At 36.2% G+C, this 24,937-nt stretch overlaps 2 protein-coding genes and 1 pseudogene across 2 annotated transcripts; 1 reads left to right on the forward strand and 2 right to left on the reverse strand.

Moving 5' to 3' along the window:
* Nucleotides 1–5,069: 5,069 nt before the first annotated feature.
* On the forward strand, nt 5,070–8,770 carry LOC120166931 (annotated as a pseudogene).
* Nucleotides 8,771–9,524: 754 nt separating this feature from the next.
* LOC120166963 (L-type lectin-domain containing receptor kinase IX.1-like) lies at nt 9,525–11,586 on the reverse strand. Its single transcript, XM_039176116.1, has one exon. It carries the CDS (start codon nt 11,566–11,568, stop codon nt 9,610–9,612), a length of 1,959 nt encoding a protein of 652 aa, XP_039032047.1. The 5' UTR covers nt 11,569–11,586; the 3' UTR covers nt 9,525–9,609.
* Nucleotides 11,587–17,279: 5,693 nt separating this feature from the next.
* On the reverse strand, nt 17,280–24,141 carry LOC120166932 (L-type lectin-domain containing receptor kinase IX.1-like). The gene is made up of 4 exons (XM_039176089.1): nt 23,877–24,141; nt 19,021–19,079; nt 17,927–17,991; nt 17,280–17,811 (listed from the first exon to the last, which is right to left on the reverse strand). Exons 1-4 carry the CDS (start codon nt 24,139–24,141, stop codon nt 17,280–17,282), a joined length of 921 nt encoding a protein of 306 aa, XP_039032020.1.
* Nucleotides 24,142–24,937: the final 796 nt, after the last annotated feature.

The following is a 24,937-nucleotide window of genomic DNA, read 5'->3' on the forward strand; positions in this document are numbered from 1 at the left end:
CTTGTTTATATAAAGACAGGTTATAAATCTATGGCTCGTGTTCGTTTCTGAAAGGCCATTAAGATTCCCACACTATATTTCTCTAACGATGTATATATCACAGACGTTTCAACCAAAAAAAGGAAGAAACTCTTTTCCAATTTGGTTTCAAAAAATTTAGAAATTTTCTTGCTTCTATGGTGAATTCTGCTTTCCCATTTCTGGGATTCTTCTCTTGAGTATTTCTCAAACCATTGAACTGTTTTACAGCTCCAGAATATTTAATGAAGAAGGTGGCAAACAAGGGCCATTTGGAACTGCTTGTATTATCATTGCTCTTTTTATCTGCATGTTTTGCTGAAATTCTAATCAGGTTCTTGCTTTATTCTTCCATGGTTTTGCTCTCTTCTATTCTACATGTTTTCTCCTTCCATGCCCTTCTTGGAGACATGAAAATAGAAAGAAAGAGTGTCTGCCCTGTTGCATTTTGTCCTTGAGCAATCTAATTCTTTGTCTTTGATCAGGGATGGACCGAGGGTGCAATTCGTATCCCTAAATTTTTAATATATTGTTCGACTTTTAACATAAAATCATACGAACGTCCCTGGCAGTTTTTTTATTTAGGCCAATGGATATGGGACACTGACTTTTTTTCACACTGAACCTAAAGCATAGGGGATGGTTGAATATTGACCCGTGACCCCAAATTCTAACAAGAGTTGGTATTATCCCTCCAGTCCCATTCCCCCCATTGTCCCTATTGCGGTGCTTTTAATTTGGACCTTCTCTTTTGCTTACACCAGCATGTGATCCTGCATGGTTTATTTTTTGTCCTTTTTTGGTATCAAAATTTTCAAATGCCAAGGATAATATTGAGTTCGTTCATGAATTCTAATTCTACTGATTAAACATATATTGTTGCTGTTAGATTTGTCTAGAAATTAAGTTGACAAGTTGGAAATTTCATCTTGGTTGGTGGCCAACTTATTGGAAATTTCATCTTGGTTGGTGGCCAAACTTTGAACATGTGAATATCATATTTGGTGGCTAACTTGTACACATTGGAAAATTCTTTGGTAGGTGGCCAAACTTTGAACATATTATTCTTGAAACTCAACTATAAATAGGCCTAAGTATTTCCATTAGAAATCATCCCAAAAACAAGTTCTCTCTTCCTCTTGTATTCTTCATTCTCCCACTTTGGGAATTCCAAAGAATTCCATTTGTTGTAATATTGGCGATATAGTGAAGTTATCATCCGGTGTGGTGCCCGAGGAGTAGACGATATTCTCGTCGAACCTCGTAAATTTGGTGTGTTCCCTCCTTTATTGTTTTTTATTCGGTTCTTTTCCATTGTGTTTCAATATTCAATAGTTTGACAGGTTTATCCGCTGTGCAACCTTTGGTGGTTTTAATCTTGACATTTTAGGTCAATTTTAAAACTACGTTCGTGTGGGAAATAACCCGTTTTCCCCAACAATTGGCATCAGAGCTTCGGTTGATGTTATCATGGTGGTTCCGTTGCTGAAAAGATACAGTTCGTGATATTGAATATTGTTCGTTAGAATTAAAATGCCAAAATACGGATCAGTTGAGACATCAAGCTCTTCATCTGGACTGGTGAGGAGGGTGATGTCAAATGCAAATTTCTCGGTGGAGTTGTTCGATGGATCCGATCATTTTGGCATGTGGCAAGGCGAGGTGTTAGACGCTTTATTCCAACAAGGTCTAGACATCGCCATTGAGGAAGAAAATCCCGAATATATGGAGGAGAAAGAATGAGGAACAATCAATCGTTTGGCGTGCAGTACGATTCGATCTTGTCTTTCCATAGAGCAGAAGTATGGCTACAAGAACAAGACTTCTGCAAGTAAGATGTGGAAAGCTTTGGAGGAAAAATTCCTGAAGAAAAACTCTCAGAATTGTCTCCACATGAAGAAAAGATTGTTCAGATTTGATTATCAACCAGGCACCAGTATGAATGAACGCATCACTACGTTCAATGAGCTAGTGGAAGACTTATTGGGCATGGATGAAACCTTCAAAGATGAAGATTTGGCTTTGATGTTGTTGTCATCTCTTCTAGATGAATTTGAGCACCTTGAGACAACGTTACTTCATGGTAAGGATAATGTTACCCTTAAAGATGTAACTGATGCTTTGTATAGTTATGAACTTAGGAAGAAAACCAAGAAGGAGAGCAAGTACGAAGCAGCAGAGGCCATGGTGGCAAGAGGTCGCTCGAAAAGTCAAAGCCAAAGTGGAGAGGGAGATCAAAGTCGAAGTCCAGACTGGGAAAAGATGAATGTGCCTTTTGTCATGAGAAAGGCCATTGGAAGAAAGATTGTCCGAAGCTGAAGAAGAAGGAAAAGCTGCTCCAGATGCATGTGTTGCAGAGCATGATGCACATGACTCTGACATATCATTGGTTACTTCATCAATAACATTTCATTCTGATGAGTGGATATTAGATTCGAGTTGCACCTATCATATGTCCCCTAATCGGGAGTGGTTCTCCGATTTAGTGGAACTAAATGCAGGAGTTGTTTATATGGGCAATGACAATGCCTGTAAAACTGTTGGGATAGGTTCAATTCGATTGAAGAATTAAGATGGATCAACAAGAGTTCTGACGGATGTCCGATACGTGCCCAGTTTGAAGAAAAATCTCATCTCGTTGGGAGCCTTAGAATCCAAAGGCTCAGTAGTTACTATGAGAGATGGAGTTTTAAAAGTCACATATGGCGCACTTGTGATGATGAAGAGCATCAAGAAAAATAATTTGTATTACTACCAAGGTAGTACAATTATTGGAGCAATTGCAGCAGCTTCTGGAGGTGATGATTTGGACGCAACCCAGTTGTGGCATATGCGGTTGGGACATGCTGGAGAGAAATCCTTGCAAATTCTGGCAAAGAAAGGATTGTTGAAAGGTGCAAAGGCTTGCAAATTGAACTTTTGCGAGCATTGTGTTCTGGGAAAGCAGAAGAGAGTGAAGTTTGGCACCACTATACATAATACAAAAGGTATTGTAGATTATATTCACTCAGATGTATGGGGTCCTTCAAAGACATCGTCTTTGGGAGGAAACCATTATTTTATAACTTTTGTAGATGACTTTTCCAGAAGAGTTTGGGTGTATCCGATGAAGTCTAAAGATGAAGTGCTTCAAATTTTCCTGAAATGGAAAAATATGATCGAGAACCAGACTGGTAGAAAGATCAAACGTCTTAGGACGGACAATGGAGGGGAATATAAAAGTGACCCATTCTTTGACGTTTGCCATGAGTATGGTATTGTTTGACACTTCACTGTTAGACATACAAAACAACAGAATGGGGTGGCAGAGCATATGAATCGAACACTATTGGAGAAAGTTTGATGTATGTTGTCTAATGCTGGGTTAGGCAAGGCATTTTGGGCTGAGGCTGTGACATATGCTGGCCATCTCATTAATCGTCTGCCGTCATCAGCGATAGGAGGAAAAACACCATTGGAGGTATGGTCTGGAAAACCTGCTACTGATTATGATTCCTTACATGTATTTGGATCCACTGCTTATTATCATGTGAAGGAATCCAAGCTTGATCCGAGAGCAAAGAAGCCTTTCTTTATGGGAATCACCCATGGAGTGAAGGGATTCCGCCTTTGGTGTTTAGACACCAAGAAGATAATTTGTAGCAGAGATGTTACCTTTGATGAATCTGCCCTAGTAAAGAAGGTAACAAGTGAAGCTTTCCAGACAAGTAGTACTCCGCAGCAGGTGGAGCATACTCCAAAACAGGTGGAGTTTTAGCAGATGATGATCCCAGAAGTTGATGCAGCTGATTCTTCAACTCCAATAGAAGAATCAGAAGATGAAGAGGTTTAAACCCAAGAACCATTGGAGACACCAGAAACACTTGCAGTTACAAGGCCAAGGAGAGAAATTCGTAGACCTGCTCGATTTATTGATATGGTGGCCTATGCTCTTCCAGTTGTTGATGATGATATCCCTATCACTTACCAAGAAGCAATACAAAGCTTGGAAAGTGATAAGTGAAAAAGTGCCATGGATGAAGAAATGTAATCTCTCCAAAAGAACGACACTTGGAAACTGGCACAATTACCGAAAGGTAAAAGAGCCATTGGATACAAGTGGGTATTTATAAAGAAAGATGGATCTCATAACAAGAAAGATGTTCGCTACAAGGCACGGTTGGTAGCTAAAGGCTACGTTCAAAAGGAGGGAATCGACTACAATGAAGTATTTTCCCCTATTGTGAAGCATTTCTCCATTAGAATATTGTTGGCCTTGGTAGCACAGTTGAATTTGGAGCTAGCTCAACTTGATGTAAAGACGGCTTTCTTGCACGGTGATTTAGAAGAGGAGATCTATATGACACAGCCAGAAAGATACAAAGATGGTGGTTGTGAGAAATGGGTTTGCAAGCTGAACAAATCACTATATGGATTGAAGCAATCTCCGAGGCAGTGGTACAAGCGATTTGATAGCTTTATGAGGAGGCAAAAGTATACTAGAAGCAAATATGATCATTGTGTGTATTTGCAAAAGCTCAAAGATGGATCTTTCATTTATCTTCTCTTGTACGTTGACGATATGTTGATCGCTTCGAAGAGTCAAAAGGAGATAGACAAATTAAAGGCTCAGTTGAATCAAGAGTTTGAGATGAAAGATCTAGGTGAGGACAAGAAGATTCTTGGTATGGAGATAGACAGAGAGGGAAGCTTTGTTTAACACAGAAGCAGTATCTGCGAAAGGTATTACAATGTTTTAGCATGAATGAAAATACCAAACATGTCAGTATCCCATTGGCTTCTCATTTGAAACTTAGTTCTCAATTATCTCCTAAAACTAATGAAGAACGATTGTACATGGCAAAAGTTTCATATGCTAATGCAGTTGGGAGCTTGATATATGCAATGGTGTGTACGCGTCCTGACATTTCACAAGCAGTTGGAGTTGTGAGCAGGTACATGCATGACCTGGAGAAGGACATTGGCAAGCTGTGAAATGGATTCTACGGTATCTCCAACAAACCGTGGATGTTGGTTTAGTTTTTGAACAAGATGAAGCACTTGGTCAGTGTATGGTTGGATATATTGATTCTGATTATGCTGGTGATTTGGATAAGCGTCGATCAACTACTGGGTATTGTTTACTCTTGCTAAAGCCCCAGTAAGTTGGAAGTCTACATTGCAATCTACGGTGGCCTTGTCTACTACAGAGGCAGAATACATGGCAGTTTCAGAGGCTGTAAAGGAAGCAATTTGGCTTAACGGGTTGATGGAAGACTTGGGAGTTGTTCAAAGTCACATTAGTCTCTATTGTGACAGTCAGAGCGTTATTCACTTAGTGAAAAATCAAGTCTACCATTCAAGGACTAAGCATATCGACGTGAGGTATCACTTTGTGCGGGAGATCTTTGAAGAAGGAAAGATATACTTCAGAAAATTGCGACATCAGAAAATCCTGCAGATATGATGACCAAGGTGGTAACAGTAATCAAGTTCAATCATTGTTTGAACTTGATTAACATCCTGAAAGTATGAACACCTTCGGGTGTGTGACGCTTGTGAGCGCAATTAGAGGCACTAAAAATTTGGGGAGTTGAAGAAGTTGAGTAGGCTTGGTAATTTCAAGCCAAGGTGGAGATTTGTTAGATTTGTCTAGAAATTAAGTTGACAAGTTGGAAATTTCATCTTGGTTGGTGGCCAACTTATTGTAAATTTCATCTTGGTTGGTAGCCAAACTTTGAACATGTGAATTTCATATTTGGTGGCTAACTTGTACACATTGGAAAATTCTTTGGTAGGTGGCCAAACTTTGAACATATTGTTCTTGAAACTCAACTATAAATAGGCCTAAGTATTTCCATTAGAAATCATCCCAAAAACAAGTTCTCTCTTCCTCTTGTATTCTTCATTCTCCCACTTTGGGAATTCCAAAGAATTCCATTTGTTGTAATATTGGCGATATAGTGAAGTTATCATCCGGTGTGGTGCCCGAGGAGTAGACGATATTCTCGTCGAACCTCGTAAATTTGGTGTGTTCTCTCCTTTATTGTTTTTTATTTGGTTCTTTTCCATTGTGTTTCAATATTCAATAGTTTGATAGGTTTATCCGTTGTGCAACCTTTGGTGGTTTTAATCTTGACATTTTAGGTCAATTTTAAAACTACGTTCGTGTGGGAAATAACCCGTTTTCCCCAACAGTTGCATGTTTGATCTGCAGAAAAATCCTACAGGAAGTAGACTGTAACACTCATGTCAGGTTGGAAAGAAGTGAACACGAAGTAAGATCACATCACATTCGATTGTTTTTTGTACCAAGAAAATGATTCTTCATATGAAATGGACCTTTTTTCAGGTTACTGTTGATAATGGACTTGTTGAAGTCACTATCCAGAGCCCATCTGGTCATGTGATGGGAATAAAATACATGAGGACGGCTAATGTGCTTGAATGTAGAAACCCAGACTCTAATAGAGGGTCTCTTCTAGTGCTACAAAATTTCTCCATTGCGTAGATTTCTTTTCTTTTGTGGATTTTTCCGGGTGGTAACGGTTCTCCTTAACGTAAAATTCTACGTACATCCCTAATTCTAGGTACTGGGATTTTGTTTGGGATGATTATATCTTTGACAAGTGAGTTCTCCTCCATTTATACATACATGATGTCTTGAATATCTGTAATTTCTTTTTGGGTAAACTATGCATTTAGTGCCTAAACTATCAGTTTTGATCCGTTTTAATACCTATACTTTCAATCTTTTCAAAACTATACCTAAAGTTCAGTTTTTGTTTTATTTTAGTACCCTTCCATTAAGTTTTGAAAAAAATTGAAAATTTGATATTAAAACGGATCAAAACTGATAGTTTAGGTACTAAACGCATTAAGTTTTTAACGAAGAGGTATTAAAATGAAACAAAAAGTAAACTTTAGGTATGATTTTGAAAACATTGAAAGTTTAGGTGCTAAAATATACAAAGAATGATAATTTAGGTACTAAATGCGTAAGTTACGCTTTATTTTTTTTTAATTCTTGTTGTTCGCAGGATGGAAACAAAATATGTCAAGGTTGTAGCACATACTGATGACTTTGTAGAGCTTTCCTTTACCAAGAACAGGAATTTTACAACAGATCATGGCAAGACAGTTCCCTTGAACATTGATAAAAGGTATGAAATCTTCACCAAGTTTGAATGTGCAGCTTGAGTTTAACCCTTGAGCTTAGTTTAAACATTCTTCCAGGTTCATAGTCCGACGAGGCGTTCCGGGGCTATACGTGTATGGTGTTTTCGAGCGCGAGGAGGATTTTCCGGATGCTCTGATGTATCAATTAAGGATTGTCTTCAAGCTCAATGCAGACAAGTAAAACAAAGATGAACCCTTGACAACTACATAACATAATCCTATATTGCCAAGAGTTGAGAAAACAATTAGCGTCGATTGTTTCGTGTGACATTTTGAATCAGGTTCGGGTTCATGGCGATATCAGACACCAGACGAGGGATCATGCCTAGGGGAGAAGATCGAGATAGTACTCGAAGTCAGATTCTTGCCTTCAAGGAAGCTGTTCTATTAACCAATCCATCCAATCCACAACTCAAAGGAGAGGTATTTTCTTCTAAATTTTACTTTTGAGATTCCAGGCGTTGAAAAACATGTGTTTCCTTTTGTCTGTATCTCTCCTTTGTCAATGTAATAGCTAGTCCGTGATAAATTGTCGGGTACAGGTTGATGACAAGTACCAATATTCATGTGAAAACAAAGATAACAAGCTTCATGGGTGGATATCCGATGACGATGCGGTGGGGTTCTGGATAATCACCCCTAGCAATGAATTCCGAACCGGTGGTCCAAACAAACAGGACCTCACTTCTCATGTTGGTCCCATAGCTCTATCTGTAAGTCTGTTTACAATGCCAACTCAAACATATCAGCTTCCATTCAGCTTCAAATGCTTGTCTAAAACTTGACTGCTTACGTGAACTAGATGTTTGTTAGTACTCACTATACCGGGATCGACATAGATGTAACATATAAGAAAGGGGAAGCTTGGAGAAAAGTTTTTGGTCCCGTGTTAATCTATCTTAATTCTGCTTCTTCCGACGATGATTACCACAACACACTCTGGAATGACGCTAAAAGACAGGTTTGTTAGCCGGTATCTGGTTTGGGTTTAAGTTGTAATGTGGAAACAACTCATTTAACACCTTTTGTGTACCATTAGCTGAGTGAAGAAATTGAAAGTTGGCCTTACAATTTCACTTGATCACATGATTTTCCTTGCGCTGAAGAACGAGGAGAAGTTTGCGGTCAATTACTAGTGCGAGACCGGTATTTGTTTATTCATCCCACATCCATTGCATCTGTAACTCTCTTCTTTTCTCTTCTCTTACTAATCTTCTCTTCATTCGGTGGGTTCAGATGCTTGGATGACGAACCGATGCAGGCGCGATCCGCCTTTGTGGGGTTGGCAGCGCCTAGAAATGCAGGATCATGGCAAACGGAAGGAAAGGTTAATATAACTTGTGTCTCACGCATAATTCAAGTTTAACCAGGTTTTTTATATAATCTTTTGGGTTCCCAGATTAATGGATTAATGGATTATATAGAAGATGGTTTCATCGGAGACTACAAATTGGATCTCAATATCACTATCCAACCAGGTAGGTTCAAGAAATCAGATGTTAATCTTTCTAACACAGACGAGAACCGATGGCTCATTCGATTCTGTTATGTACGACTATATCCGATTAGAAGCACCTGCAGATTAATGGATTAGCTAGTGCATGTACAAATATAGGAAATTGGGTTTTCCTCTTGTAGTATGATCTTGAGCAGACTCTTAATTTTTGACGAAATATGGGGAAGTGTTGACTGGTAAAGCCTTGATCAATGCGTCTGCAAACTAAAGTTTAATCTGTATATAATTAATTTGCAGTTGTTTACCAAGTATCCTATCTTGAACAAAATGAAGATCAGATTCTACATGTTTGATTTTAGCATGAAGAATCAGATTAACAACCAATGTAACTATGCTTGTATTATCACACCAGATCTTGAGAACTTCGTTGGATCATCTAACATAGATTTTAACTAGGGATGATGTAGCTTATTCTCATGATAGACAAGTGCCTACCTTGAAATTCGAATATCATTCTATTAGTTATCCTTTTTAAAGGTTTAACTAAATGCTCTAGAGTCTTCCTGTATAAATAAATATATGCATTTCCAGAGTTGACTTGAATCATAATTTTATAGGCATAAGAAAGCTACTTTGAAATATTTTAGTAATGTTGATGAATAAAATAATGTTGGTAACTATGACTTTACCTTGATAACCAACGCACGGAAAGATTAATTCAACTCAGGCACATGTGTGCAAATATGTGCCTCAATTAAGAACCAGCACCAGATCGGAAATATAGGCATAAAATATAAAGTTTTTATATGTGAACCGAAGACATTCAGTGCAAACATTTTAATCAATCTTTATGACTACATCCTTCTAAGTAACCGTGCAAGTGGTGTTTATACATCAACATAAAATGTCAAATTTTCAACAGGGAAATTGAAAAGAAAAAGAAACTAGAACTACATAGAGCATAAGGTGAAGCATGTTTAACGACCCACATTCAAGCTTGAATTTGAATAAGTTACTGAAGGTTCCTCAGAGCCAGGGAAGACTGATGGTAAAGATACATGATACATAGGAACAGGCATCTTCACAGGCAGATTAGGCATCGGTAACTCCGAATGAAGAACATGAATTGCTTGCCTGATTGATGGCCTCGAATTACAATCTGGGTGAGCACACCACAGTCCAACAATCATCAAACATTCCATTTGCTTTTCATCAAAATCCTTGTCCAATTTCCTGTCAACAGCCAAAAGTAGCTCCCCTTTCCCATAAAGACCCCATATCCATTCAACCAATCCCATATCAGATTTTCCTCCAGGATCAACCGATTTCCTTCCGGTTGCAATTTCTAAGAGCACGACCCCAAAGCTATAAACATCTGACTCCTTACTAGCCCTACCTGTACTTATGTACTCTGGAGCCAGGTAGCCTAAGGTTCCAGCCAACCCTGTTGTTTTGGGACCTAGCTCATGGTCCATGAGTTTAGCCAACCCGAAGTCACCGAGCTTGACATTGAAACTGGAATCAAGCATTACATTGCTTGATTTAATGTCTCGATGCACTACACACTGCTCCCACTCTTCATGAAGGTATAGAATTGCAGATGCCAATCCAAGTGATATTCGGTGCCTTACTGGCCAAGTCAGAGGAGCTTTGTTACCAAAGAGGTGGGAATCAAGGCTACCATTTGGCATGAATTCATAGACAAGCATGAACTCATTTCGATCGTGGCACCAACCAATTAGTTGCACCAGATTCCTGTGCCTCAACTGGCTAATGACCTTCACTTCAGTCACATACTCCTTTCTACCCTGTCTGGACCCACTTGAAATCCTTTTAACCGCAACTGCCATGCCCAAATCATTCAGGTACCCCCTATAAACTGCACCGAATCCTCCTTCACCCAACTTCCTATGTTCTGAGAAGTTATTGGTAGCTGAGGCAAGATCTCTATAAGAAAACTTTCTTGGCCCAGTCCCTTTTTCAAGGTCATCGTTAATGCCAGAAGTCCGTTCAATATTTCGATATGATCTCTTCCTCCTCAACCAAAATAAAATCTGAAATCCTATGCATCCCCCGATTATTAGAACACCGAATGGAACTGCTAGACCAACAGTTATTCTGATCCTGTTCCTGTTTTTTGCCTTAGTTGCCTTTCTTTCCAAACTAGAATTAAACTCCCATGACACAAGCTGATGTCGCTCTATAAAGTAACTTGTAGCAGCTGAAACCCCTACTATGGCAGTTTCTGGCAGAATTTCAGACAGGTCAATTTGGTGAGAAAGACTAGAATTCCCTTGAGAAGTAGAGTTCTGATAACTCCAAGTGACGCTCAAGTTCCTAGTACTAGCATTATAAGAAATCCATGCGTCAGCAGTGACTTCACTGTACAAACTAAAGTTCCAGGGAGCGTACGTAACCGAAGAAATCGAGTTGATGTTGATCCCAACGTGCTCGACTGAAGGATCCCATTCAGGGTTGGGAAAAGTATCAAACTCAACATGGACTTCCTGGTTCCTAGAAGAATCACTGGTCGTAGTGTTAAACAGGCCTAGAAATCCACCTGCCGAATTTGGTGGAATTTCGGAGCCAATAGGAGCAAGAAAGAAAGCAAGGCCTGCTGCATAGTTTAATCTAGCTTGACCTTGGGTGTCGATGATGAAGGAGAAATGAGTGGTGAAGTCTGTAACTTGTCTAGTCTCAGAATCCCAAATCGGTACGCTTTCGGCATAGATAACTCTACCAACTTGACACATATAAGTGAGACTAGTGAATTCAACAGCTCCAACATTAGGCCTTGCGGAACCCTGGTAGAGTACGTCGGTTGCATCCGAGTCGAAACGAGTTATATTAAAGGAAATAGAACTAACACAAGGAAGAATGAAAGTGAAGAGAAGGAGCTGAAGCAAACTTAACACACCAGAGAAAGGGTTAGCCATTGCTATTCAAGATGAGGAATTTTCAGAACATCTGTAAAGATGTTACATTAAATAATATATTGAAGCATTGACTTACCAGAAACAATATTAAACTAATAGTGTTATTGCTTTTCAATCACGCATCTAGGTTCAGCTAGATTTTAGCTTATGAAGTTACATTGAACAATCGATAAAGCCATTTCCTCCCGAGTTGAATTCAGCCATAAACGAAGAAAATATTTTAGTTGAAAAAGACAACAATCCCATTTTTCCTTAAATTATTTATTAAACAATTGCTAGTCATATCTTATAGATTATCAACCATAAATTATATCATTACCTCAAAATAAAACATTGCGAAAGTATAATATTTCTAATGCCAGAAGTTTACTTTTGCAGGTGTTATCCCAAATTGATTCATTAATGTTCTTGAGACTTAATACATCCCTCTTATCTAAAAAAAACAAAATTTTGATGGTTTAAATGGGTCGTGTTGGTTATTGACAGTTTACTTCTTATCTAAAAATATAAATTTTAGGTGAAGAGACGCAATGTTAGAGTATGTCCAAAGATCAATCATAAGATGATTGAACAAATGTATTTTCTTTCTCGTGTTAATTGAATAAATACATTGTCATTATTATTTTTCAGTTATAATTATATGTTTTATATAAACTGAAAGATGATGAAGTTCAAATAATAATATTATTGCTATTAAAAGATCATTAGCCAAATATTATTATGGGCATGAGCAATAATAATACGTTCAAGCCCAACATATAGTTGATTGATGACATTGAGTTGTCATTAACATAGAGATGTCAAAATCGATATATGGGCATGTTTTTAGAGAACGACATATTGGATTGACCCGCTACGAGTATATGTCTTGGATTATTATGTGATGGTCATAATATTATTCTTGGTGTTGACTACATGTATGATCCTCAGACTTTAGATCATTGCTATCTCAACATATATTGTTGTGTGTTTTGATACAATTAAACATGCTCCGTAACTAGTCACATTATACCTTCATGGCTAAAAATGCATGGTCATGCTTGAACAAATTGATATGAGATATCAGAAGTTGTTCGTTTATAATAATCTACTCTAGATATCAAGAAATATTAGATAGACTATTCAAGTGACTGTTTCAGGACTTGTGTCTATTCTAAATATAAAGGACAAAAGGATATAATACATGAAGAAATTAGCCACGAAGATGTTATATAGAATCATGACTTCTTGTACTTAGGAGAATGATACATTGCTAGATGTCACTCATTGTTTATAATTTTTAAATGGTTCTAATAACTACTACTAATGTTACAAGAACTTACAGGGTCACACCTCAGGGTTGGAATGAACAAATATCTAATGAGCTATAATTGTGTAATTTGATTGTACTTGAATTAAAATGTATAATTAAGATTACTATATATATAATATATATATGTGTAATTTTAATTATCCCATATATATTGAATGAATATAAAAAGGAATATGATAGTTTAGCAGCCGTTTTTTAATTTCTTTTTATCGAAATTTCTCAAAACATATTTTGTAATTTTAATATGAATATTAATAGAAAATAATTAATGTAATTGTTTTCTTTTATTAATAATTCGTAAAAATCCTAAGGGTTATGGTAACAACATCATATAAGGAATATGATGGTCTAGTAGCCGTTTTTTAATTTTCTTTGTCGAAATTTCTCGAAATAGTTTTTGAGAAAAAGAAAAAATGTGGTCTCAATCGGGTGAACTGAGTAGAGGCCGAGACGATATCATGGGGGCTAAGGATTCTCACTGATGGCAATTCATAACGGAGGTCTTTCACGGAAGCTGCTCTCAACCTGGCGTTGGGGGCAGCCTACTACCCTCACTCCCCCTTACCCCATTACATATAGGAATAGGGTCTTTTATTATTATTATTATTTTGCTATTATTCAAGGAACCCAAGATAAGTCACATATCACTTCCTCCTGAATTCGATTTTCGTACATGGATCACTGGTGAGATCGTCAAATTATTTTTTTCACTGCACCCTGGGATGTATCAGCGATCCCAATACACAATTAATCAAAAATTGATCGTTGGTCGTTGTCTATGAACTCTATCTCCAAGAAGAGGTGGAGAAGAGAAGAGTTTAAGTGAGGTGGTTTCATTGTGGTTGCATCTCGTCTCTTGTTCATGCTCGAGAGATTATATAGGAATTTGTTAGTGTGTGTGTCAGCCATAGGGTTATAATGACTACTTGTATATTGGCGGGCTAGGTGGATACAGTCATATGGCAGTGGATTTGACTCTGTAAGATCATGTGGTCTGTGAGAGATCGTGTCAACAAATTATGATTTCTTGAAATTTATATCTTCGGAATCTTTCTTCCAAAAATTTTCTCTTTACGTCTTCTGGAGGTCCCTCGGTACCATAGATTCAAAGACTTTTTAGGACTCTTCCATAGGAACAAGGTACACTGATATATGGAGGACCCTTAGCGGGGGTATTACATTTGTCTCTTTTGATCTAAGTAATGCCATAAAGTGACTTACTACGGTATTGTATTTCTGTTGTTAGATTATCTTTACTACAACCTCATATATTTATTACATAATACAACCCATGGTCATAAGTTGATGAGTCTTGGGTGTCAATGGTGGCCGTGAAACGGGAGGTGAAGTCGGACATCTTACCAATGTTGGAGTCCCAAAGCCTCACCCTCACGACATATGTGGCCCATCCATCACGGTAAAGATAATTGATCCAGAGATCTAAATTGTGATTGCGGTTGTATTTTTTGGTGTGTTGTGTTTATCGCAATTGCGGACATAACAGACGCTATAACTCCAGTAACACTCGTTATTGTTGTAGTCATGATAAACGCAAATGGATATACGACTGCAACCATAATTTAAATCCCTACCTTAATTTGAAACAGTAACACCAATTCACAACTCAAATTTAATTATGTTTAGGAGAATCCTATGTTCAGTCGTCCATGTTTCAATCCTATGTTAGTCAGAATCCATCTTAGAAGGGATACATCCGCCTCATCCATCTCACATGATGAAGTCCTCGGCCAAATCATGAGGAGTGGCATTTCATTCTAAAATATGAATTCAATTCTTCTATATCTTTATCATATATTTTCATCTCTCAATCATACCAATAAAATGAAGTCAATTCTTCTATATATATATATATATATATTACTTTATGTTAGGAGGACAAAATTTATTAAATTTTTAGATGTTAAAAATAAATTATCAATAGAAAATAAAAAATAAATATCTAAAACATATGATAATTTGAAATTTTCAGGGGACTACAACTCTCACCCGCTCCACCTTGCACCTCAGTCTATCCCTTAATATAATTCTTATTCCAAGATAAGAATTGATTATCCAAATCAAAGTTTTCTTCATGTCATTACTGCCAAGGAAACACCTTTTTAAGGTTTAACTACATGTTCTAGACTCTCTCTCTCTCTCTTTGTATAATATAAATATATGTATTTTCATAATTGACTTGAATCATAATTTTATAGGTATCAGAAAGCTACTTTATGGTATCATATGATATGATAGATTATCAATAATTCCAATGAACCAAATAACATAAATTATCTATGTGAGAGTGAAATGAAATCACTTTAAGGAAACTATTAGGGCAAAGTTCTCTAAACTCTTAAAGACATTATAGAACTAAATTTTTGTCAGATAAGTATTTTTGTGAAGTATATCGTCGCTTACACAAATAACACGATAATTTAAGGATATCATGTTTACTGGACAACCAGTAAGGTAAACATATTTTCACAAAGGAATAAAGGTTCAAAAGGGATGCTTACCTATCCTATGCAAGTATTGAATCTAGAATCTATCACTACATCGAGTTATTGTTTTTAAACAATTAATTTCATTCATGTGGAGGATTGTTGAAAAAATAAGGAATTAATTTAATGATATTGATGCTAATAATATGTCATGTCACTTGGTGAATAGACTTGTTATTTATTTATTTTTATATTGAATTCATTCAATCATGTCTATTAGATTTTTAACAATTCTCTTCACCAAATGATTTTAACCTTTCAATTCATTTCCTCTCAATTATATATAAAGACTAATTGAAACACAATTTAGACACGATTTTGAAAAAGAATAAGATTTAGAAAAATTCCTTCCAAATTTATCCTTTTTGATGATAGAGAAAGGCAAGACCGTATTCGACTATCCACTATTGTTATACTTACTATTGTGATCGTTTATTTTTTCTGAAAACTGGCCTCTAACGTTACTGAAGACACCGAGGAGATGATGAGTCTTTCCTAAAATAATTGTTCTAACATACCTCAAAAAAAAATTCTTATGTTTATCTAACTCTGCCTGATTACATGTCTTGTTCTAACTTTATCTTTCTAATTTTTTTTCAATGTGTTTTATAGCATTACTGCTACAACATTATATTGCTACTAAATAATATTGCAATAATATTTTATTGTATTCTTATTGTTACGGCATTATATTGTTTATTATTCCTACGATATTGTATTATTATTATTATATTATCCTTATCATACAACTTGTGGCTATAAGTTGAGGAGCCCGTATGTCAATGTTGGTCATGAAACAGGAGGTGAAGTCAATGATCTTACTAGCGTTGGAGTTCCAAAGCGTCACCCTCTCGGCGTATGTGGCCCAACCAACACGATAAAGATACAAAATCATAATAATTGAAAAAAATAAAAAATCCACAAATAATTGAAAAAAAGTAAATTTTTTATTTAGTGATCCACGTATTATTTTATTTCTGTTTTGGTCATACAATTTTTGTTTTCAAAATCATGTTTAAGGTTATGTTTTGATTGCCCATCTATAAAAAATTAACAGCAATTCTAAAATAATATTTTTTAGTTATTTTTCAATTTTCATGTAATTGTTCTTCTATTATTTTTTGACAAAATGAAGATGGCCGAAATTAAATAATGACCCTCTTAAAAGATGATCATGCTTATTTTATGTGTGTAGTTGGTGAAGTCTAGGAATATTGAAGTTGAGTGAAGAGACAAACGGAAGAAGGAAGATTTAGTAAAATAAAATTAAAAGAGTATGATATACAAGGATATCGGCATCAATGCTTCTCTTGAAAGTGACATGCTTGTTCATAACAATGATAATACTAGGATAACATGAGTTGAACAATGGTATTATCTGTAAGGTAATCTAAGTTTTTCCTGATTTATGACTAACATGATGACATGATTCGAATATTTTTCAATTGAAAGGTTTCAATCATATGTTAGTCAGAAATCAGGAAAAACTTCACCGTCTCAATTTTCTTAATTAAAGTCAACTGCATGGAGCTATCTCAGAAGGGATGCATCAGCCTCATCCATCTCACATGATGAAGTCCTTGGCCAGAACATAAAGAGTTGAACAGTGGCATTTCATTCTAAAAGCTTAGTCATCCTGGTAATTAAAATATATTGTCATCACCTCAATCATACCAAAAAAATATGAAGGCAATTCTTCTATAAAATATGAAATTTCATTGTCAAAAAGGCTTAGAAAGAAACATTAAACAAAAGAAGTATTTATAATTTCTTAATATAATAAGGGAATGATGCAAGCTCAAGACTCTTCTTATTTTCCTGTATAATATAAATATTTGCATTTCCAGAATTGACTTGAATCAATTTTATAGGCATCAGAAAGCTACTTTGTGGCATTATAGTGATATTAATGAATTAAATACTGTTGGTAACCATCTCTTTGCCTTGAAGTAATCATAATGTTGGTAAACATCCGACTCCTTACTAGCCCTATCTGTACTTATGTATTCCGGAGCCAAGTAGCCTAAGGTTCCAGCCAACCCTGTTGTTTTGGGACCTAGCTTATGGTCCATGAGTTTAGCCAACCCGAAGTCACCGAGCTTGACATTGAAACTGGAAGCAAGCATTACGTTGCTTGATTTAATGTCTCGGTGCGCCACACGCTGCTCCCAGTCTTCATGAAGGTATAGAATTGCAGATGCCAATCCAAGCGATATTCGGTACCTCACAGACCAAGTCAGTGGATCTTTGTCACGGAAGAGGTGGGAATCAAGGCTACCATTTGGCATGAATTCATAGACGAGTATGAACTCATTTCGATCGTGGCACCAACCAATAGGTTGCACCAGATTCCTGTGTCTCAACTGGATAATGACCTTCACTTCAGTCACATACTCCTTTTTACCATGTCTGGATCCACTTGAAATCCTTCACCCAACTATAAATGCTACAACTGTCCCTGCCATCAGAACAACCAGAGGAACCAAGACATCGATAACTATTCTAACATTTCTCACAGTTCGCCGTGTGTTTCGTTTTCTACAATTCAAACTGAATTGAATTCCCAAGAATGGAGTGTATGCCGCTCCACATACTGACCTGTAGCAGCTGAAAATCCAACCATGATAACGAAAAACAAATTAAAAGCTAGAGATTTTTAAATCATATACAGAGATATGAAACAATCAAAGAATCTCTTCTTATAATTTTAAAAAAATATATCCTACTCATTTATGTTATCAGTTTAATTGAACCATATACGGAGATATGAAACAATCAAAGAATCTCCTCTTATAATTTTTGTCTGTCCAAGTAGTGGCTAACTGAGTTATGTGTCTATCGTTGCACAGTGATATATCGATCGAGTCTGTCATCTTCTTCTCGACCTTATTTCATTTTTGTTTACTCTTTCAATGGTCGGTCAATCATGTCCAGCGTGGCCAAACGGTGACAAGTAAGCCATAAAAACATGTCACATCAGTCTTTTGTTAATGAGATAACGATTATTAAAGGTTGAGTGATCAATTTGTTATAAAAACAATAGTGTTAAAGAATGAATGAATATATATATATTCATTTTCTGTGAGCTTCAAGTATATAAACATTCACATAGAGAAGTATTCTTGTTTACTCAAATCTTATCTCGTAAAAGAGAGAAGTGGGAAAATCCTTAACGATAAAAAACTAATGTCACATACGGAAAAAATATATATTTACTTCAAACAAAAAAATATTTACTTGAAATATACTATCTGGCTATGATCATTAAGAAGAAAGAATCTATATTTCTATCTTGTACTTATTAAACTTTAGGCCCTTCTAATCGAATATAGTCATACATAACTGCGTTGAATGTCCCCATGCTTCTGCTCTGGGTGAGAATGATTGTGTTCTCCCCTTTCTCAAATCTGTTACCAGCCACATTTATACTATACAATCTGTACATTCCATGAATTCAATGTCGTGCTACGGCATTGTCGTAACCTATTCTCCTCGTTGTAAAATATGGTCGAACAACATTCGAATCGTTGAATCGTACCTATGAATACATTCGTAAAAGATTCATTAGCATAGAGAGTAAGTGAAAAGCCTTCTGTCCCTGATAAATGACGGCCGAGGATGGTGAGATGTGTATACCTGTACTTCAGCATAAGAAGCTGCTGCCAAGGCCAATTGCTGAGTGTAATTTCCTGTCCCTGATCAAAGACAAAGAATTAGATTGCTCAAGGACAAAATGCAACAGGGCAGGCACTCTTTCTTTCTATTTTCACGTCTCCAAGAAGGGCCTGGAAGGAGAAAACATGCATAATAGAAGAGAGCAAAACCATAGAAGAATAAAGCAAGAACCTGGTTATAATTTCAGCACAACATGCAGATAAAAAGAGCAATGATAATACAAGCAGTTCCAAATGGACCTTGTTTGCCACCTTCTCCATTAAATATTCTGGAGTTGTAAAACAGTTCAATGGTTTGAGAAACACTCGAGAGAAGAATCCCAGAAATGGGAAAGCAGAATTCACCATAGAAGCAAGAAAATTTCTAAATTTTTTGAAACCAAATTGGGAAAAAGTTTCTTCCTTTTTGTGGTTGAAACTTCTGTGATATATATATCGTTACAGAAATATAGTGTGGGAATCTTAATGGCCTTTCAGAAACGAGCACGAGCCATATATTTATAAGTTGTCTTTTATATAAACAAGTCTTTTATATATACGGTGGCGGAACTTGTTGATACAATTTTAGGAGTTAATTTAAAATTTTAAAATGTTTAGAGGTTTAAATTAAAATGTTGAAAAAAATGAATAGTTTAGTTTATATTTTTACCAAAAAGATTACGATCTAACCAAAAATTTTGAAATTTAGAGAGATTTAATGAAAATTTTTAAAAATAATGAAAGGATTTAATTAAAAATATTTTAAAATTTAATCTGAATTTTTAAAAACATTGTGAGAATTAATTAAATTTTTAAAATTTTAAAGATCTAAATTCAAAATTTTTAAATTTTGGACAGCCATGGCCCACTAATCCTAACTTTGTTCCGCCTCTGCGTATTCACCATTTTTACTGTTTTAATTTTATGTAATTCCCTTTAATTACTGTTGTTTCAAGGTATATTTAAATTAAATTTGTAAGTTTAGTTATGTTAAGAAACTGTAGATTGAAAAAGATATATTGAATTCGTATGTTTATTGTCGTAACCGGTTTTCGCCCGGGCACAAATTTTTACTGGGCGGAGATAAAAATAATTTTGATTAAAAAAATATTTTAGGAGTCACCATTGACCTTTTGAGGTTAGGTATGTCAAATACCTGAAAAAATAATCTTTTAAAATAGTTTTAAATAAAACATAATTTAAAAGATAAAATTGATCTGCGTATAACCAAAAAAATTTAGTAAAACAGGATTCGTGGTCGATTACGTTTAGGGAAGGATTAGCACCCTTATAACGCCCAAAATTGGTACTTTATTAATTATAAATTGTCTCTATTATTGGAAATTTAAAATTTCAAAGATATATTTAATTCATAATATTATTATTTAAAATTTATAATTTTATGAAAATATATTAATAATATATTTATTTATTTAGAAATATCAGAAAAGGGCTTCTAGGTGTTTTAAGACAGCTCTTTTCTTTGATATTAAAAAATAAATAAAATATTTCTTAAAAATTAGTATATTAAAAAAATATCAGAAAACAGACTTGTAGGTGCTTTAAGACAGTCATTTTCTTTAATATTAAAATAGGATTATATTTTTTTATATAAAAATAATTTATATAAAAAAAAATAATATATTATTTCTTATATATATATATTTATAATAATATTTTAAATATATTGATAATAAACATATAAAATTAAAACCATAACTAAAATAAATGAAATTAAAAATAATAAACTAATAATTTAAAGTTAATGACTAAATTAAAATTATGTAAAATTTGAACATCAAATTAAAATAAATTAAAACATACTGTTCAGAATTAAAATATTAATTTCTAAAATTAAAGGACTAAATCTGTTATTTACCTCAAATATATATTATTATGCAAAGGACTAAAATAAATAAAATTAAAATTATTAAACCAGATTAAAAGGATCATAAATTGATTTAGTGACTAAATTAGAAAATTACAAATCTGTGGGACTGCGGACGAGTTTGTCCACGTATGTAAATTACGCATATACCCCTACCCGAAACGACACCGTTTGGGAAGGGGTATATATTTCCCAAGCGGTTGGACCGAAGGGCCAGCATCCTCATTTCTTCTCTTCTCTCTTAACAGAGAGAGTTTTATAACTCTCTCTCGCCTCTCTCTAGCTTCCCTCATCGGAGGGAAGCCGGTAATCGGTCGGCAGCCTTGCACCGCCGCCAACCTCACCGTCGGCCATCGTCACTGGTGGCCGGAGAATACCAAAATTTCCCAAACTCTAAATCCGAGTACCCTAAACCCGATTTCACCCTTCTTTTATCCTAAAAAGTTATGGATTTTCCTAGATCTAAGGAAAATACCTTCGGTATTTTTTATTCTCAGGCGCCGTTTAGGGTTCTCCGGTAAGGTAAACTCTTCCTTCTCTCTTCTAGGTTGATTGTTGGTTGTTGTGAGTTGGTCTCTGTTTTTCCTTTTCTCTATATTTTTTTTGCTCTCTGTTCTTGCCCTCTGTCATTATCTTGTTTGCAGGTGGTCGGCTTTTATAAGCCTCGTCGGTATCTTCTTCGGACTGGGTAAAAGATTGAAGCTTGGTGAGTCACCGAACTTCCAGTGGTGACTCACCGTTGAGGTCGACGTGTGCGGCTATGGCTAGGCCTTCTGGATCCTTCGGTTGGCGTCGTGGCAGCGTGGTAGCAGAGGTTGACGAACGGCGGCCGCATAGTCCCTAGGGTATCATCACCCTAGGGTTTGTTCTGGATACGTGTGGGCCGTTAGATCTCTCAGATCCAACGGCTGTGATGCTGAGGCGGTTAGGGTATTGAAATGGAAACCCTAATCTAGTTTTAGGGTTTACTAGGCTATCTGGATCTGGGTTACTGTTGGGCCTGATGTATCTCGGTTGGGCTCGTAATGTATTTGGGCATGTAATAATATTTATTAATAATAAAACAAAAATAATAATTATAATTATAATAATAATAATAATATTCAAATGAAAAAAAATGAGTATCTTCAGCTGCCCCTCTTTGCTTATTCTTGTGTTAACAAGAATAGAGCAAAGACGAAAAGATAATAAGTTTTTTTTCATTTGACTTCACTTGATTATGATGGAAATGTTGAACTAATTCTTCTTTGGGATTAGTTATTCTCATTATGAACTTTTCCACTGGGGATGACAACTCATCTCCTTTTGTGATGTAATCTAGCAAAGGTTGAACAAGCTCTTCTCATTGTGAACTTCTTCTTCTTCAGATGAATTCTTCTAATTATGAATTCCTTCTAGAAATGCTGATGATGATATATCTCCTTCTGTGATAGAGTCATGCAAAAGGTCGAACAAGCTCTTCTCATTATGAACTTCTTCTTCCTTCTTCAGATGAGTTCTTCTCATTATGAACTTTCTCTGGAAAAGTTGATCCATCAAGTGATAAATTTAAAAAAAAGTTGAACAAATTCTTCTCATTATGAATTTCTTCTTTCTTCTTCAGATGAGTTCTGTCCGCTGTTTGTGAGTACTAAAATATGATGCGGATATGTGTGCAAGTATACACAATCGAACAAGTAATAAAGTGATAAGTAGAGTATCGTCTCCACAGGGAATTGGGGAAATCAAATAGGTTTGTCAAGGCACTTTACTTTGTCACCTAAGTAAAGTTAGTTATGGTATATACAGATGAGAATGCAGTGGCAAAATGGAATGGACGTAGTGGAAATGGAGTGATGATAGTGTGGTAGCAGATGGATATGTCGTGGCAAATTAAATTGTGATACGTGAAAACAAATGGAAATGTCAAGGCAAAATAAAAATGCAAATACTAGATTTAATATATGTAGGACTTTAGCTTCTCACAAGACAAGCAGCAATGGAAATGAGTGATGGGAGACACAAGGAAAACTTAAGTTTATTTCTCTGAATGGTGCTTCTTCTATGCTTACCCTGCCCGACAGAGTCTACTGATGTGCCCTATGCTATCTCTAGTAAGGGACTCGACAGACTAAAGATGCCATGGCAAAACCGATTGGCGTAAGCCCAAGCAGTGATCCTATTGACTCAGCTAATAGAATATGTCTCGGTAATACCTTTTTACGGCAACATTAACATTTAACCTATCGTTTATACACAACTCCTTTTAGTCGAATGAAATCCTATTCTTATCTCTAAGGTGGATTAGGCCTAGTTACTATCTAGAACTCGTTGTTTATGTAGTTCCTCCCTAGCTTCTCTCGAAGACTAAAGATAAATTGCCAAGGCATTCTCTCGAACCTCATGAACCCTCCTAAGGAAAGGCTACTCTCGTAGCTCCTACAACCTCAAGACTTTAAGCATCATAAACAAAACAGAATAGAGCATGAAACAACAACCATTCATTAAAATAACAACTTAAATAACCATGCGAACTCCCACCAAATAGGATTAGTTCATGGTGGGGCTCGAAATCAACAAGCACAAAGCAAGATTCATTCGTTCCTTACAACCCAACAACAAAATATAAAAGCAAGGACTAAGGGGAGGAGAGAAAGCCTTCGACGTGCACTGCCAAATGCCTTCCTCGGCCACCAAGGACTGCTCCCAGCGGACTAGCTCCTCTCGGATGCTCAGAACGCCACTCCCTTCTGCTAGTCAAGGAGAAATGCCACGGCAAGTGGGATTGATGGAGAAAGATGAGACTTTCTCTATCTAACTTTTTTAAGATCAAATGTGGCTGGAACTAAAGTCTTTTAACATTGTGGCTTCATCATATATTTATAGGGGAGAAAAACCCTAAAGGTTTGTGTAAAAATTCCAAAGATACCCCGAATCATGCTTGATTCACGTGATGATCGGGCAGAGCTGACAGTGATCCTGCTGGGCAGCTGGCAATGGTCCAGCCTGGGTGGTTGACTGAGCACCCGACAGGATCCTACTGCAGCAGACAAGATCTACAGCAGGGCGGCGTGGCAACACTGATCTAGGCACCCAATAGGATCCTGCCGCAGCAGACAAGATCTGCAGCAAGGCGGCGTGGCAGAGATCACGTGCAAATAGGGAACAACTGGCTTCGAAAATATCTTCTTTCACTTTGTGTGCTATTGAAATGCCATTCCAACTCGGTATTTTCATTCTGCTCAGCAGTCTCCTTATGCCACGGCATTTTCCTTTTTCTTTTCCTTGCTCTCAAATCCTGCACATCATTAGAAAAACACCTTCCCCATAAGGTAGAACTGATGACAAATTAAAATGTCGCGGTAAACATAATTCCATCACATGCAACTATATGCTCCTAAATGCATCTAAATGGTCCTAAATGTGCTCTTAGACATTCAATAACTTAAATGAAAAGGTCCCAAAATGTGTCCTTTTTACGGAGTTATCACACCCCCAAACTTAAGCTATTGCTTGTCCTCAAGAAATGGATAGTATTAAGCAAAACAAAAATACCATGGCAAGTTCAGAAGCAGAGTAGTTTTATGGGATAAAATTTCAGCCCTCAGCATTTGGCTTCAACATGCTAGACTAGTTGAGAAATCAAGTACTGTCCCCTAGGGCAAGATTCTTTGTGTGGGTGTGTGCGTATTTGTATCTAGTCCATGCTTAACAAACCTAAAAATTTTCTAAGCAAGCTTTCTTAATTTGCCACGACATTTTCAAATTACTACTCCCCTTTGTTTTCTTTGATTACTTCTGCTACGAGGAGAGTCAGCCCATCACTCTACCATCCCACACTCTAGATGAAAGGGAGCATATCTTTCACCCCCGAGCTAGTCAGGTAGAGTCATCATGTGACTAATTTCATTCACTCATATGCCAAGACATAGCGGAGTGTTCCTCTACAGATATACCAAGGCATTTATCTATAATTTATATTTCTTTTTTTTTCTTTTTTTTTCCTTTTTTTTATGCGGGGTTTTCATCATTC

Source organism: Hibiscus syriacus, unplaced genomic scaffold, assembly GCF_006381635.1.
Source record: "Hibiscus syriacus cultivar Baekdansim isolate YM2019G1 unplaced genomic scaffold, ASM638163v2 tig00111650_pilon, whole genome shotgun sequence".
In the NCBI taxonomy this organism is placed as follows: Eukaryota; Viridiplantae; Streptophyta; class Magnoliopsida; order Malvales; family Malvaceae; genus Hibiscus; species Hibiscus syriacus.